At 35.5% G+C, this 15,796-nt stretch overlaps 1 protein-coding gene across 1 annotated transcript; it reads right to left on the bottom strand.

Moving 5' to 3' along the window:
* Positions 1-13,600: 13,600 nt before the first annotated feature.
* Positions 13,601-15,343, bottom strand: LOC129404276 (histone-binding protein RBBP4-like). The gene has a single exon (XM_055136176.1). It carries the CDS (start codon positions 15,341-15,343, stop codon positions 14,069-14,071), a length of 1,275 nt encoding a protein of 424 aa, XP_054992151.1. The 3' UTR covers positions 13,601-14,068.
* Positions 15,344-15,796: the final 453 nt, after the last annotated feature.

A 15,796-nucleotide genomic window follows, 5' to 3' on the forward strand; every position in this document is an offset into this window, starting at 1 on the left:
TTACCTTTTATTCCTATGAGGAAAGAATAAAATGGTTGCTCAGAGTCCTGCTCAGAAGCTGAAAAAGTGAAATAAGCAGTGAACATTTAAAAAGAAAAAAGAAATGAAGAAAGAGCTAATTTGTTAATTCATGTTTGATTACAGATAGACTTTGGTAAGATAAAGAATTTCTTCAAAATGATAAAGAATATTTGATGCAAATGATAATCTATGTTTAAAATAATCCTAGAAACATTTGGTATTTAGGTGTTTCAGATTAATGAAAATACTATTTCAAGTTATTCATTATATGTATACCTTAACAAAGGTCATTTATGTCTGCTTATCCTCATGTCCTGTTTTAAATATTTAAAGCATTTAAACATGTCCTGTTTTAATTTTCTATGTACAGACATTTTACTTAAATATTGTTCCTGTTTAAAGTTCCTATTAAGTGGTTATCAGTACTAATTCCTTTTACTAAACCACAATGTTTTCCCATTAAAGATAGTAATATTTTTAAACTTCAGGCATGACATGGTCTGAAGTCATTCATATCAGGGCTACCAAAATTTAATACACAACCTAATTTCAGTTTCAGCCATCCACAAAGTGGAAATTTAAAGTAACCAATGAGGAATTCCTTCTCCAGCATCAGAGAGGTGATCTGCAGAGAGGTGATAAGAACCTCACCTTCCACTAAGGGAAGTGTCTTTGTGTGAGCTAATCTTTTTCTTTATTTTTCTTTATCTATAACCATTTCCTACCCTTTTTATATAAAAGCCTTACATTTTGAATATTGTTTGCTGTGCCTACTACTTGCTACATGGACTTTTGCAGATTAAAAAATCATTTAATAAAACCAATTAGATTTTTTAAATTAACTTGGTTGGATTGCTATTTAGGTCACTTAAATAAAAAGTAAAATCTATTGTGCCATTAGAGCATCATAAAACTATAGATAAATTCATGACAATAAAGGTGGTGTGTCTTTTGCTCTTTATTTGAGTTAAAATCTACACCTTATTTATGTTTACTTGGAAATTTATAAATTTTATTATATTGATTGTTTTAGATGTTTTCATTTCCTACAAATCCACATACTATTGGGAAGTGGTGACCTCTTGAAAATCAGAGGAAGCTGGCACGTTTATGAATGAGGTTATTATTCATCAAAAGTTATGAGATAGTTTGCTTCCTCACTTTTTTTTTCTGAGCAAAGATTATAACTGCTAAACAATAGAAAGAGATTCTGGCAGCCTAAACTCTAAAATAAAGACCTTTGCTGTTTTGATCTGCATATCCCTGATGATTAGTGATGTTGAGCATTTTTCTCATTTGCCCTCTGGGTATTTTCTTCTCCTCCCTCCCTTCTACTTATTATTTCTCTTTTTTGCTCTTCTCCTTTCTCTTTCTCCCCTTGCTTCCTCCCTCTTTCCTTCATCCCTCCTTTCTTTTTTCTCCTTTCCAATTTATTGCATTTTCTTCTTTTTTCGTTCCTTTTTTTTATGCTTTTTGAGATGTCCGGGGTCACTCCCGGCCCTGTACTCAGAAATTACCCCTGGAGGTGCTCACGGGACCATATGGGATTCTGAGAATCGAACACCGGATCATATGGAACATTAAACCCACACAAATAGCTAAATCAATTCTTGGGAAAAAGAAAATGGGAGGAATCAACCTCTCCAACTTCAAACTCTACTACAAAGCGGTAGTAATTAAAACAGCATGATACTAGAACAAGGGCAGAGCTGCAGACCAATGGAACAGGGTTGAATATTCTGACACACCACCCAAATATATGATAATCTAATCTTTGATAAGGGAGCAAGAAATGTGAAGTGGAGCAAGGAAAGCATGTTTAACAAATTGTGCTGGCAAAACTGGACAGCTATATGCAAAAAAATGACTCAGATCTCCACCTATCCCCATGTACAAAAGTCAGATCAAAATGGATTAAGGACCTCAACATCAGACCAGAATCCCTAAGGTACATTGAAGAAAAGGTCGGCAAAACCCTCCACGACATTATAGCCAACGGTATCTTCAAAGCTGACACGCCACTGGCCAAGCAAGTGAAAACAGAGATAAACAAATGGGACTACCTTAAATTAAAAAGCTTCTGCACCTCAAAAGATACAGTGACCAGAGTAGAAAGACAGCCTACAGAATGGGAAAGGATATTTACCCAATACCCATTCGATAAGTGGTTGATATCAAAGATATATAAGGCACTGGTTGAACTCCACAAGAAGAAAACTGCCGACCCGATCAAAAAATAGGGTGATTGAAATGAACAGAAACTTCCCCAAAGAAGAAATCCAAATGGCTGAGAGGCACATGAGAAAATGGATTATGGAAATTATATATGTAGAAAACAAGCCAATAAAATAATTGGTGGTGGGAGGCATGTGTGTAGCTAACTCCAATTGATTAATCACTGAGTACACAGCTAGGAGTAAAGATTGAAAAGAGCCACATTTGCCATAAGTCTCCCCCCATGAAAGAATTGATAAACAATTTACATTGGCTTTTCACAATAAAAGATATTAATGTGCAATGAATATCTGAAACTCTATACATTATGAGTGAACAGGGAAATAAGGCTTAAAGTTAAATAAAATGTTGCATACCTGACAGTATAGCTGTAATAAAAGTAGATGATAGACAAAATGATTGTTACATGTAGAGAAAAAGCATGTTTATGAGATCCTAATTGATGCAATGTCTTTGATAGCAATACATTTTTTAAGAGTGCTTTTTGGATATATATATCCATGTATATATACACACATATATATGTATATATATATATATGTATATGCATATATCACTGTCACTGTCATCCCATTGCTCTTTGATTTTCTTGAGCGGGCCCCAGTAACATCTCCAAGTGAGACTTGTTGTTACTGTTTTTGGCATATTGAATACACCACGGGTAGCTTGCCAGGCTATGCCATGCCCGCAAGATACTCTCGGTAGCTTTCCTGGCTCTCCAAAAGGGGCAGAGGAATCAAACTTGGATAGGCTGCGTGCAGCACGAGCACTCTACCCACTGCGCTATCGCTCCAGCCGTATATATATATATATATATATATATATATATATATATATATATATATATATATATATATATAATGTCTAAAGTCTCCACCAAAATATCTATCTCCATTCCTACATACACACTATCTTTCAAAGAAGAAGTAAGAGAAATTCAGAACTTACAACTGCATCCTTGATACTGGCCTCAAACTTCAAATTGCCTAAATGCTGACTATCTTCATGAGAATAATCATAATTTTGATATTTTCACATAACTAAACATTAAAATTGGTTTAGTGCTTAATTTTTGTGACATAGATTAACTTCATAAACAAATCATGAGTATGAAAACCTAAGCCACATGTGTCAGTGGTTGAGTGCAGCCTTCACATATATGAGGCTTTGGGTTCAATCTCTGGAAGTGAAAAGTCAGAATGTGGGGGAAGGAGATTGTGTAATAGATAGAGTATATGGCTATCTCACTTGTGTTCAATCTTCAGCACCACATGACCTCCTATATTCTGTTAGTTGTAGCCCTGGAGGTGACTAATTATCAATATAGCTTCTGGCACTGAAGGGCCCTAGCTGGATCGCATCTTCTGGCTTCAGCATTAAACTGCCATTCACTTTATATGATTGTCTCGGGGAGTGTTTTTCAGATCCCCTGAGCAGTGTTAAGAAGGCTTTTCCACCCCTACGCCCTCAAATGCAAATCAGAATAAATAATATACCGTAAAGTTAATATAAGGTGAAAAAAATTAATCTATAGAAAATTTTACCTTTAAGAGCTTAGGAGTGAAAAGAAAAAGAGGTTAGGGGTGAGGGACAGAAGTCAGGAACGAATAGGAAGAGAGTTTCTGTGATGTTAGCAGTGCTTTAACTTCTAGATGTAGAGCAAATTATGTGATATTTTAATATGTGAGTAAACATTCTCACTTTTTATATTAGAAAGTTAAGTACAATTTCAAAATAGATGAAGTTAATGCCATACAAAAATAAAATTAGACAAATTGCTTATTAAAATAGGTTGGGGGAAATATAATTAAAAGGTTCAGTGGTCTTTAGGCTTTAGCTATTCTTTGCAAAATATATTCACTCAATTTACAGTCACCTACTTTTTCTTAACTCCAACCCAGTACCAGTCTCAGCAGAACTGTGTAACAGATTTCCATGCCTCACATTTTTCTATAGTGACCTCTCATGTTTCTATATCCTTCCCTTAGAAATCTATATAGCTTATCTTACTCAAGGTTTAACCACTTTATGTGGCATGTTTTAGAGTTTATTTTATCCTTTGAGTGCATCATATTATGTCTCTTGAAAAAGTAAACAAATTTCTCAATATTCTTAATTTTTGTATTATTTTTTCTCTTCTGTCCTAATGCTTTTTGTGTTTAACTCTCCCTATTTTAAAACTGAATTTAACACCAGTTTTTCAGAATTTCCTTAATTCCGCACATACATAATATATTTGTGTGTGAAAGGAAGATGTATATATATGTACATATATATACATATATATATAGAGAGAGGCATGAGCACCACCATGTGTATGCATTTATATTTTGGCTCCCCAAAACATAAAAACAATCAAAACAAAATATATATTTAATATGTAATAAAATATGTCTTTATCAATAAGTAAATAAATGCATTTCATAGAAAATTTTGAGAACACAAATCACAAATACTAAAAATAACTCATGTCTGAGAATTGTTTCTAGAACAGAAATATTCAAATGCTCTGGCATTTAAGTGGTGTGTTTCTTGTTAAGTTTGACATGTCAATAGTGATTCCTTTCCATGTCTGATGATAGTAATATTTTGTTTTCCACTATTCTCACACACAGAAGCCATAATTTACAGGGTCAAAGAAACTTCCTCTGGCTTTCCAATTTCAAATGTGTTCAGACTATTATTCTCTGTTTTCTACTCAAAGAAAATTCATGCCAGGAAGGTCAACTATAAATAAACATAAAGGTTGTTTTTCTTCTTTGGTGTCTCCTGTGTTATTTGACATTTATAACCAATAAAAACTGAACGGTGAAGTAATGACATGTGCAATTTAGTGACAAAGCTCGCATTTTATCTACTATTTTGGATAAATCGCAAAATCTTTAGATGCATAAATATATAGCTGATTATAATGGTAACACTGCACACTGTGTCTAGCTATTCTAAAGAGTAAAGAAACAGTCTTTTTACTAATGGATGATATTTTAAAAAGTAGATTAAATAAACCATTGTACTTGTAAATACTTGATTTATTTATTCTGCGGCAGCTCATTAAAATCACAGAAGTAAATTGCTCATATATAGGCAATGCCCAAATCCACTCAAATTAAGTAAGCAAAGAGACTGAGTACATATTTTAATTTCTTTTGTTTTTCTTTATTCTGTAGAGAGAATGCTCTTACATTAAACTAATCTCATTTTAATATGCTCACTTTTTTAACTTAACACTTTTCAAATGGAATGAAACAAGACCTTCTTTGAAGACTCTAGAAGTAAGGACCTAACAAATACTTTTAGGCTTTTAGTTATAAGCCAAGTCAAAATATAATTCAAGAGGAAAAGAAAAGATTAAAATTAGATCAACACAGTTGATATTTAGTAAGAAATTGTTTCAGTTCTGGTGATTCAAGGTGACGTTCTGAATCAAGTTGCTAAAATAAATTAAATTACTTTTAAGATAGCAATTTTGAGGGGACAGAGATAGTACTGTGAGGTAGGGTGCTTACCCAGCAGAGATCCAACCTGCGCTCAATCCTCAGCATCCCAAATGTTTCTTCAAGTATCACAAGGAATAATTCCTGAGTGCATAGCTGGGAGAAACACCTGAGCATTGCCATGTGGGTGCTCAACACCCCTGCCCTCCCCACACACAACATAGGTATTTTGAAGAAGCAATTTTTTCCCAAGCATCCTATCCAGCAATAAAAATATTCAACATATATATCAAGCTTCCTATTTCAGAGATAGACGAAGGAAGCACTGAAAAAATGTATGAGAGGGGGAAATAGCACAATAACCAGGGACATGTGTTCTGTATCTATGAAGAACCTGTTTGATTATGGGATGATCCCCAAAGTATTGCCTGTGTAGTCTTGAAAATTCTTGTGCACAAGTTCTAACAGGTGTGGTCATAGGGTCTCAGGAACACTGCCGGGGTAGCCTTGGTGATTCCCAGACAGCAGGCTCCAAATATCATCATATCTTCCGTCCCAAGCATTTAATCATTGTGTCCAGTTGGTCATGGGTTACAGCAAGTGGCTATTGGGCTCCCAAAAAAAACTCTTGGAAGAACCTCCCTCCCAAAATATCTGTATATCAAATATACTTCTGATTCAGGAAACAGAATAGAAATTGTGATGTAGAAAAAAAGTATATGGGAGGAAAAATTTTAAAAATAAGCATTACGATGGGAATCTGCTTAAAAATTTTTAAATAGTAAGCCTAAAATAGTGGAAATGAGAAAGAAATCTAACACTCAGGTTAATAGCATTTTAAGAGCTTTAAGAATATTAAGGGCCGGAGCGATAGCACAGCGGGTAGGGAGTTTGCCTTGCATGCGGCCGACCTGGGTTTGATCCCCGGCATCCCATATGGTCCCCCAAGCACCGCCATGAGTAATTCCTGAGTGCAAAGCCAGGAGTAACCCCTGAGCATCGCTGGGTGTGACCCAACAAGCAAAAAAAAAAAAAGAATATTAAAATGTTGGAGGTTAGAGGGATAGTTCAGCAGGTAGGTTGCTTGTTTGCACACAGTCAATTCAGGTCCGGTCCCTTATGCCCCATACTGTCCCCCAAGCACTATTAGAAGTGACCTTTCCGCCCAGAGATGATCCGGAGCTGCGGCATGAGAAACGGACCCTCCGCTCCTAAAGACTGTGATCCTGAGGTCTCCTAACCCATTTTGGCACCAGAGCGGCTTCTTGCAGTCATGCATTTTGACTGTGAACTGAGCTGAAATATTAGAAACCCAAAACCGCTCAGCCTCGATAGAGGCCGCCCGGACTCAGAGTCTTCACTCTCAGCAATGAAGAGAAATTATTAGATGATGCCTATTCAGCAGGCCTGATTATTGGGGAAAATTTCCAAACAATAATAGTGAGTTCTGTATGAAAAGATGGAAAGTACTCAAAGTATATAGAGAATAAAGGAAATATAATTAGCTACTTAGGTGGGGGGTGGGGTGGGAGGGAGTTGTATTGGGGTTCTTGGTGGTGGAACATGTGCACTGGTGAAGAGATGGGGATTTAATCAGTATATGACTGTGACTCAAACCTGAAAGCTTTGTGATTTTTTTTCACGGTGATTCAATAAAATATTTTTTATTAAAAATAAATAAATAAATAAATAAAAACAAGTAAAATAGGAAAAAAGAAAGAAGTGGCCTTTGAGTATAGAGCCAAGAGTAAGCCTTGAGCACAGCTGTTGTGGTCCTCACTTAAAAAAAAAAATCGTAGCCTACTTTTCCAACAAGGAGAAAAAAATTAAAATGCTTTTTAAGAATAACTAAAATTTAAAAAACTAAAATTCATGAAAGAATAATTTGGAAATATGTAAACATTGTTATACAGTAATCCCTTTACTACATGATCTATAAGAAACATGGAGAAGTGAAGTGTGCCCCATTGTTCTAAAAGTAAGAATATTTACAAACCATGCGATGGAGAGAGATCACTGGAGAAGCCTAGCCAACTCAATAAATCAAGACAATTATGCTTAGAATTTGTGAAAAGTAACTTTGCCAGAAGAAAGCAGCACAAATTATACCAGAGGATGTAAATAAAATGAGCTAATAAGGATTGAGTAGAAATAAGTAAGATTGGGGGAAAAAAAGGAAAATAATATGGAAACAATGTAAGACAAAAGCTGGGTTGTTCCTTTAAGAAGAAAAAATTCATCAATAAAGTTTGCCCAGACTGTTTAGGAACTGAACAAGGAATTTAAAATTTGTGAGTATTGGGGGTAAAACATATGAACTCACTGCAGATTCTATAGGTATTAAAGGCAAATAAGACACTAGATATAATCTTTTATTCTTACCTGTACATTCAGCCTCTTAAATAAAATAAACATATTTGGGGGCTGGAGCGATAGCACACCGGATAGGGCATTTGCCTTGCACATGGCCAACCTGGTTCGATTCCCAGCATCCCATATGGTCCCCTGAGCACCGCCAGGAGTAATTCCTGAGTGCAGAGCCAGGAGTAACCCCTGAGCATTGCTGGGTGTGACCCAAAAAGCAAAAATAAATAATAAAAATAAAATAAACATATTCCTTCAAAACTCCATCAAAACTTAGACAGACAAAGATAAAAACTATAATTGGTAGCTATGGTATTGTATGCCTATTTAAGAATAAAATTTGGGGGGCTAGAGAGATTTTGCAGTGGGTAAACATCTTGCCCTGCATAGGCCTGACTCGAGTTCAGCTTCTGGGGACACAATATGGTTATCCCGGTCTAGCAGAAGTGACCCCCGAGCTCAGAGTCAGGAGTTAACCCTGGACACAGCTAGGTATGGCCCAAAATTAAATGAAGAAAAAGAATGCAAATTTTGTTTAATATCTTTTTATGAGAAAAACCCTAATAGCTTATCATTTTAATAGTGATAAGTTAATCTGTGAAACATTTAAGGAAAAATAATATAAAGTTAATGTAATTCCTCTCATAAATAATTTAAAAAGTATTGAAAATTCTCAACTATTCTATAAAACAACCATTTTCTTGCAAGCCAAAAAGAATATTTCCTAATAAAATCAAGAGAAGAACAATATGACTTTGCTTATCTTATCTCTTAAGCACTACATTTAATTTGAGATCTGGTCAATACAATATTGCAAATAAAAAAAAAGACAAGACATACTGTTTGGAAGATATGATTTTAAAAGATCTCATAGGTTAACAATGTTAGTAAAATAGACAAAAGCCTCTTGAGCCAATGTGTAAACCTAGTAAGGTTTTCACATATGAGACATCTAATAAATGTATTACTAGAAATTATAAACATTTAGATATTAAAATCAATATTTTCTGCCTGGAAGATATTACAATGGCTAGGACATATGCTTGGCATGCTTCTGATTCAGGTCTGATTCAAAACACAATATAGTTACATGAGCACCACTGGGCACAGTTTTGGAGGCCCCTGAGCACCATCAGAATTAGTATTGGAGGCCCCAGTGCTGAAGAGAGAGCCCACGTACCCGGAGAACTGCTGACCCAAGAACAACCATCTTGATCCCTTGTTTGGAATCACCAGCTGTGTTGGCCTAAAATCACCCATGTGAACTAACAGAACTTTCTAGTACAACTTAGGAACACCCTTCCCCCATAATTAAATTACATTAGCATTTAAAACATATTAATAGGAATATTTGAAAGTATGAAACACATTTATAGTAGAATGATAAAAATTTTCAGACCAGTTAAAAATTTAAATTAAGAATTAAAAAATCCAAGTTTTCTTACTAGGTAGTATATTAATAATATTGACTTTTCTGATGTATGACCATGTGTTAACTTTTATTTCAAAGTAATATATTTTATCTATATAGCACCGCAGGTAAGGCATTTGGCTTTCATATGGCTGACCAGGGTTTGATTCTTCCGTCCCTCTTGGACAGCCCAGCAAGTACCAAGAGTATCTTGCCCCCACGGCAGAGCCTGGCAAGCTACCCATCGCGTATTTGATATGCCAAAATCAGTAACAAGTCTCACAATGGAGATATTACTGGTGCCCGCTCAAGCAAATTGATGAGCAACGGGATGACAGTGATACAGTGATACTATAAAGATACAAACGGGCAAAAATTATAAAGATTATAAAATTATAAAGATTTGGAACTGAAATATGATTCAAAGAGGTAGTGCATATGCTGGCAGTTACATTACCTAAACTTGATCATAGCATTACCTGCCTCCACTTCCAGCACCACTGGGTATGAGCCCTATGAAAAGGAAAGTTTCCTGTTTATATTGTGTTTTGTGGCAGTATCTGTATAGCTGTACAAAATAGGAGTGTTTTAGTTTATATACATCAAACTATACATATACATATGGTTTAAATGGATATGTGTATAACATATGTACATTTTAATATTGCATATTACATATGCATTATACATAATGCATATTTGTATATGTATATATTTTTTAAGAAAGTATTGGGGGTCAGAGGTATACCTTCAATGGTAGACAAGACCCTGGGTTTGATTCCACTGTCTGTACTATTTAGCTCCTTGAGTGCTCTTGGGTGTGGACATCACAACTAATAAGACAACAATAAAAATATATAGAAACATCCATTTTATTAGAATGTACTAATTAGTCTATAATCAACTAGTAACAACTAATCAGAAAATATTTTCTGATTTCTCATATATATTATTTAGAGTATTATTGAATCCTATTTATGTGGAACACACATTATCTGGTTTTGTCTTTATTTATCTATACTGTGTGGGGTTTTCTGTGGTTTATAGCCTCAATTGCATATAATAAATATTAGGTAGTAAAACCTTACAGCAAGTGGAAACATAAACTAGGAAAGCCAATTGGGTACTATTAATACACATGCCTAACGTTCTAAAAATTTGCCGTTCATGCACTCATTTATTATGCAATGTACATTACACAATCCAAAGCATTAGGCATACAGCAGCAGTGAAGCTGAGACAATAAACCTTGTCCTCCATAGTTCTGTAGTGAAGGCAAATCGTATATCATGGCCCTTCAAATTTCAGAGCCCAAATATAACAAAGTTACATTACTATATATTTTGCTTGGTTATATTTTACTCTTAGGATAAATCCAAAACACAAAGAGCCCTATTTTAAAACTAACATTGTAAATTCTAGTAAAGAAATTGTATACTGAAATATTATATTTATATTTGGGGGGACATATTTGTGAGTCATTCACTTTTGCCCTTAGCAAATACTGCCCCCATAGATTCAGGTGTTGTAGTTTCTGTCACTGAAAAAAAAATATTAAGCAGACAGATGGAATGCCAATAATTATATCACTTATTCAGTGACATGGAAATTACTAAACAGACTCTTATACCAGAGTTAATGAATGCCAGCAGAATGAGCATTACAGGGCACTTTGAATTATATTAGAAAGTTCTCACTAAAAGCTGAAATTCTTGAAAATCTGAGAAGATTGATTTCTGATGCTGGATGATACATAATATTCAAAACAAGCAAATGTAAGAGAAGAGGTAAAATAATTCCAAATATAAGAAAAGGTAGTATGATTTCAAATATAAGAATGATATATGGAACTTGATATGTCCGGTAAATTGAATTTTTTTCAATATTACTAGAGCTAAGAGTAGAAGGAATTTATGATCAGAGAGAATAATTGCTCTGTACTTTTTAGCCTCTTTACTGACTTTACAATTTTAATTTCCCAGTTATAGTACATTTTCAATAAGACAATAAAAAGGAGTAACATTAAGCTGGCTTATACAAAGTCATACCAGAATATTTTATTTTCAACAAACAACTTTCTAGTGAGGTTGTAATAACTGAAAATTAAAAAGATTTCCAGATCATTAAAAACAGTCAACATCATAAGAACTCCCATCCCTCCCCCCCTTGGTATACTGTTAAATATGGTGAACATATACTTTAAAAATCATTTTAAATATTCTTCCTAATTTTCTAAAACATCTGAAGTAATAGGTCACATTAGGAGCTCTATATATGAATCTGTTTCTACTCAACTAACATCCAAAAATTAATCACAATACTATATAACAGCAGAATAAAACCCCTTTAATATGGAACATGCATTTAGTTAACAATTAATATGTGATGCATTTAATATATTTAAAGACATTAATATTAAATTACAGTATGCAAAATATGTAAGAAACCAAAACCCCATTAGCCTAGAAAATTTTTCAAATTTGCTTTTATCAAATACAAATGGTCATTTTGAAACAGAATGCGAACTGGCTGTGGCCCTTCCAAGAAGCATAAACTACAAATGACTTGAACATGACACCAAGGCTAAACAACGCCCCCAAACACAAATTCAGGGCAACCTAACCGTGCTTTTTGGTTACTCCCCACTCCGTTCCAGAGAGGGGTTCCTAATCCTGGCTCTTCCACAATATGAAATAATCCACCAATTATGACTAGGAATTGTTCCTGATTTTAGGGTACTGAACAATTGCATCATCTCAGATTAAGTTCTGATGCCTCATTACCAGACACTTCTCTACTGCAAAAAACCTAATTAGTCATATACAGAAACAGACTATGCTAGAACCAAGGGCAATGAACCTTACCAATTTGGCATTTATTTATTTTGGTGTGACGTCCACAACTAGTGTTGCTGAGAAATTATTCCTTCTCTGCGTTCAGGGCTTACTCCTAGTGGTGCTTGGAAGACCATATGGGTTGCCTGGGATCAAACCAGTGTCAGCTATAATATGCAAGACAAGACCCCTTCGGCCCACTATACTCTATCCCTCTAGCCACCGTCCGACCACGCAATCCACAGTTTGATGTTTTTATAAGATAATTCGGCAATTGTAAGACATTCTTTGGGTAGGGCATGCCAATAATTCTGTCCTTGCGTAATCATCTATATCTGTATTAAAAGAACTTACTTTTTTCTGTTTACTGAGATCTGTAATAGAGATTCTAAAATTAAGCTACAATTTTTACTTCCTATTTTATTATTATTATTATAATTACTATGAATACCATGTTGTCTTTTTGACCATATCTGGGGCTATTCAGGGACTACTATTGACTTTGCTGAGAGTTAACTCCCTGAATCTTCAAGGAAATGTGCATTATTGGCAAGCCAGGGTTGGTTCCATACAAGCAAGTGCTTTCTTCTTTTACTTTTTTTTTTCATTTTTGTTCTGTTCACACCTGGCTGTGCTCAGGACTAACTTCTAGATCTATGGACAAGGACACAGATCACTCCAGGTGGTCCTCTGATCATATGTGAATACAGGTCAGTCACATGAATGGCAAGTGCCTTACCTGTTTTACTGTCTCTTTAATCTGCAAAGCCTACCACCTGCATCATACTAAATTTAATAAAATTTGTTGAAACAAAATTTTGTATAACATTTTAATTTCATATGTGCAATGTAACAATTTGATATGTATAATACAAATGTATATATATATTTATGTAGTAAAGCAATTTATTCCATTATAAGCAATTACACAGTTAGTCACGGAGTGTAACAGGCCTGCTGGTGAAACTGCTCACTCAGTATAGAGATGATATCAAACTAGTGGTCAAAGACTAACTCCTAAGCAAAAAAAAAAAAAAAAAAACTTTTATGCAGGATTAATTTAATTTTAAAAACAAATACAAGGTATTAAGATTCACTCTTCTTGACTTAACAAGACAGTCTACCTGTGGTAAAACTGTCAGGTAGAAACATACATCTTTACAACTTGGTGGTCCCAAGTTTTAAAAAGCAAAAAACCATTTCGCAGAAAGGAAAATAATATGAAAACAGCTCAAGCAAAACATTGGGAGAGAAACATGTAAATTTGACTTAACTGGAGAAACGAAACAAAGAATGGTCTACATACGACAATGTGCATCTGAAAGTTGTTGTGAATATTTTAAGAGTTGAAATTTGTGTCTTAAATCTACCCTCTCCTGAATAAAAAGGACATCTTCAGTTATTTTCTATTTAATGGCTCAGACACCTACCTCACTTGGCTTTCTTCCTTACTCCAGCGTTCACTGAAAAACGTGGGGATGTAGTATGAAAGAAAAATGACCACGCAAAACGCCCCCCCTTACCACTGCTACTTCAGACCTATGTTACTAGAAAATTCCAGAAAAAAGTTTAAATATGCCTGTGGATTTACTGAATCAAGTCCGCCAGTTAATATTTAGAAAATACCCTCTGTTTGAGCTAGTAACATTGTTGACGGTACCTAAAAAGAGAGATAGCCGAACAAGTCTGTGTCTCAAAACCAGTGTTAAATCAATCTTAGGTTGAGAGGGAAAAAGGGGAGTCTAAAATCACAAGTGCAGACATTATATCTAGGATCCTTGTCCTTCTGGATCAATGCTTCCTTCAGGGTCTTCATCATTATAAATGTTCTCTGCCATCTGCCACACTTGCATGATATTGTCTTCTGATACAGAACAAATCACCCAAGGTTCACTGGGATTCCAAAAGAAATCAGATGTTTTAGTAGTATGACCACCATGGATAAACAGTAATTCTGGTGGCCCATCCTCTGCATCTTCTGGGGATTGTTCTCCAATTTTACTCAAGTCCCAAACATTCAGTATACGATCAGTTCCACTGGAAGCCAAAATAGTCTCATTGTGAGGTGACCACTGAACTTGGAATATTTCATCCTTATGTGATTCAAAGGAATGCAACTGAAGTTTCAGATTTCTCAGATCCCACAAGGCAACAGTGTTGTCAGCCGATCCCGTGGCAAGAACGAACTCACTGTAACGGTTGAAAGACAGGCAGTTCACTTCAGCAGTGTGAACATCAACTGGGTGGCTTGGTTTGGAAGTATTGTTTGAACGAGTATCCCAAATCATAAGTTTCTGATCATCGGCAACTGAACCAAACAAAGACTCATGGAGCAGATGCCAGGAAACATCCTCTACTACTGCTGTGTGGCCTGTAAAGATGGTCTTTGCATCCACAACTTTTCCTTCCTTTGGAACAGCACTGATGTCCCACAGGCAGATGGTATGGTCATCGGAAGCACTAAGTAAGTGCCCACTGAGATTTGGGTTCCAAGAAAGCCCATATCCTTCCTTCTGATGTCTCCGGAAACAAAAGTCTGGGTTGCACTCACCAGAAGGGTCTGGTTTCGAAGGATGCTTTGTATAGTCAAAGACAAGAACATTGCTGGATGAAGTTTTTGTTGCAATGATGCAAGGGTTCTGAGGCATGTAACGTGCCCTGTTTACTTCTCCTTCATGGTTGATCTTGATCTCTATCTCAATTTTTCCACTAACTGAGCCAAAACCTCCAAATTCTGCATTCTCACTGTCGTAGTGTGAAGCATCAAACTGGACATCATCATTAGGGAGCTGCACACTGGCTATCACAAGGTGGTTTTGTTTATCTGATGTGTGTGTCCCCAGGACAAGTGGATGAATGCTGAAATCTTTTCCTTCTGGTCTGGTCACATCTGGAAGCCACTGTGCAGTGAGGCTGGGCCACTCCAGAGCATGGCTCATCACCAAATCGTAAAGAAAAGGGGTGTTTTTCTTCCATATTTTGTACTTTTCATTAATCACATGTCCTTCGACTGCGTCATCAAAGGTTGCTTCCTTGTCAGCCATGGCGGGCAGGAGAGCCGGAGATTCCCGGGTCGAGCGTTGTGGGAGGGGCGGGGAGGCTGCGAGCGTTCGCTCTGCGCGCACAGCCTCTATTGTTCTGATATGTATAATATTAATACAATCATACAAACTGGAATGGCAAACTACCTACTACTTCTTCGAAATATTTGGTGAGTTTCTCTAAAAATGTTTATGCCTTTGATTCAGTAGTTTTAGGTCTAATAATATATTCAATTTTATTTATAAAATAACTATACGCCAAATTTTTATATTTAGTGTCAGTTTTAATAACTGCATCAAACACTTGCAGAGTATTGACTATTTGCCAGACACTGCTACAAAATTTCATATTTAGTAACTCACTTAAATCTCACATTCTTTCTATAAAACAGTGTGACCATAATTTTTTAGAATTAATGAGATTAAATTGCCATCCAAGGTTATAGACAGAAATGA

Source organism: Sorex araneus, chromosome 4, assembly GCF_027595985.1.
Source record: "Sorex araneus isolate mSorAra2 chromosome 4, mSorAra2.pri, whole genome shotgun sequence".
Lineage (NCBI taxonomy): Eukaryota > Metazoa > Chordata > Mammalia > Eulipotyphla > Soricidae > Sorex > Sorex araneus.

What these genes read in the sequence shown, in the direction of transcription:
- LOC129404276 (XM_055136176.1), bottom strand. Translation starts at nt 15,343, where the DNA reads ATGGCTGACAAGGAAGCAACCTTTGATGACGCAGTCGAAGGACATGTG.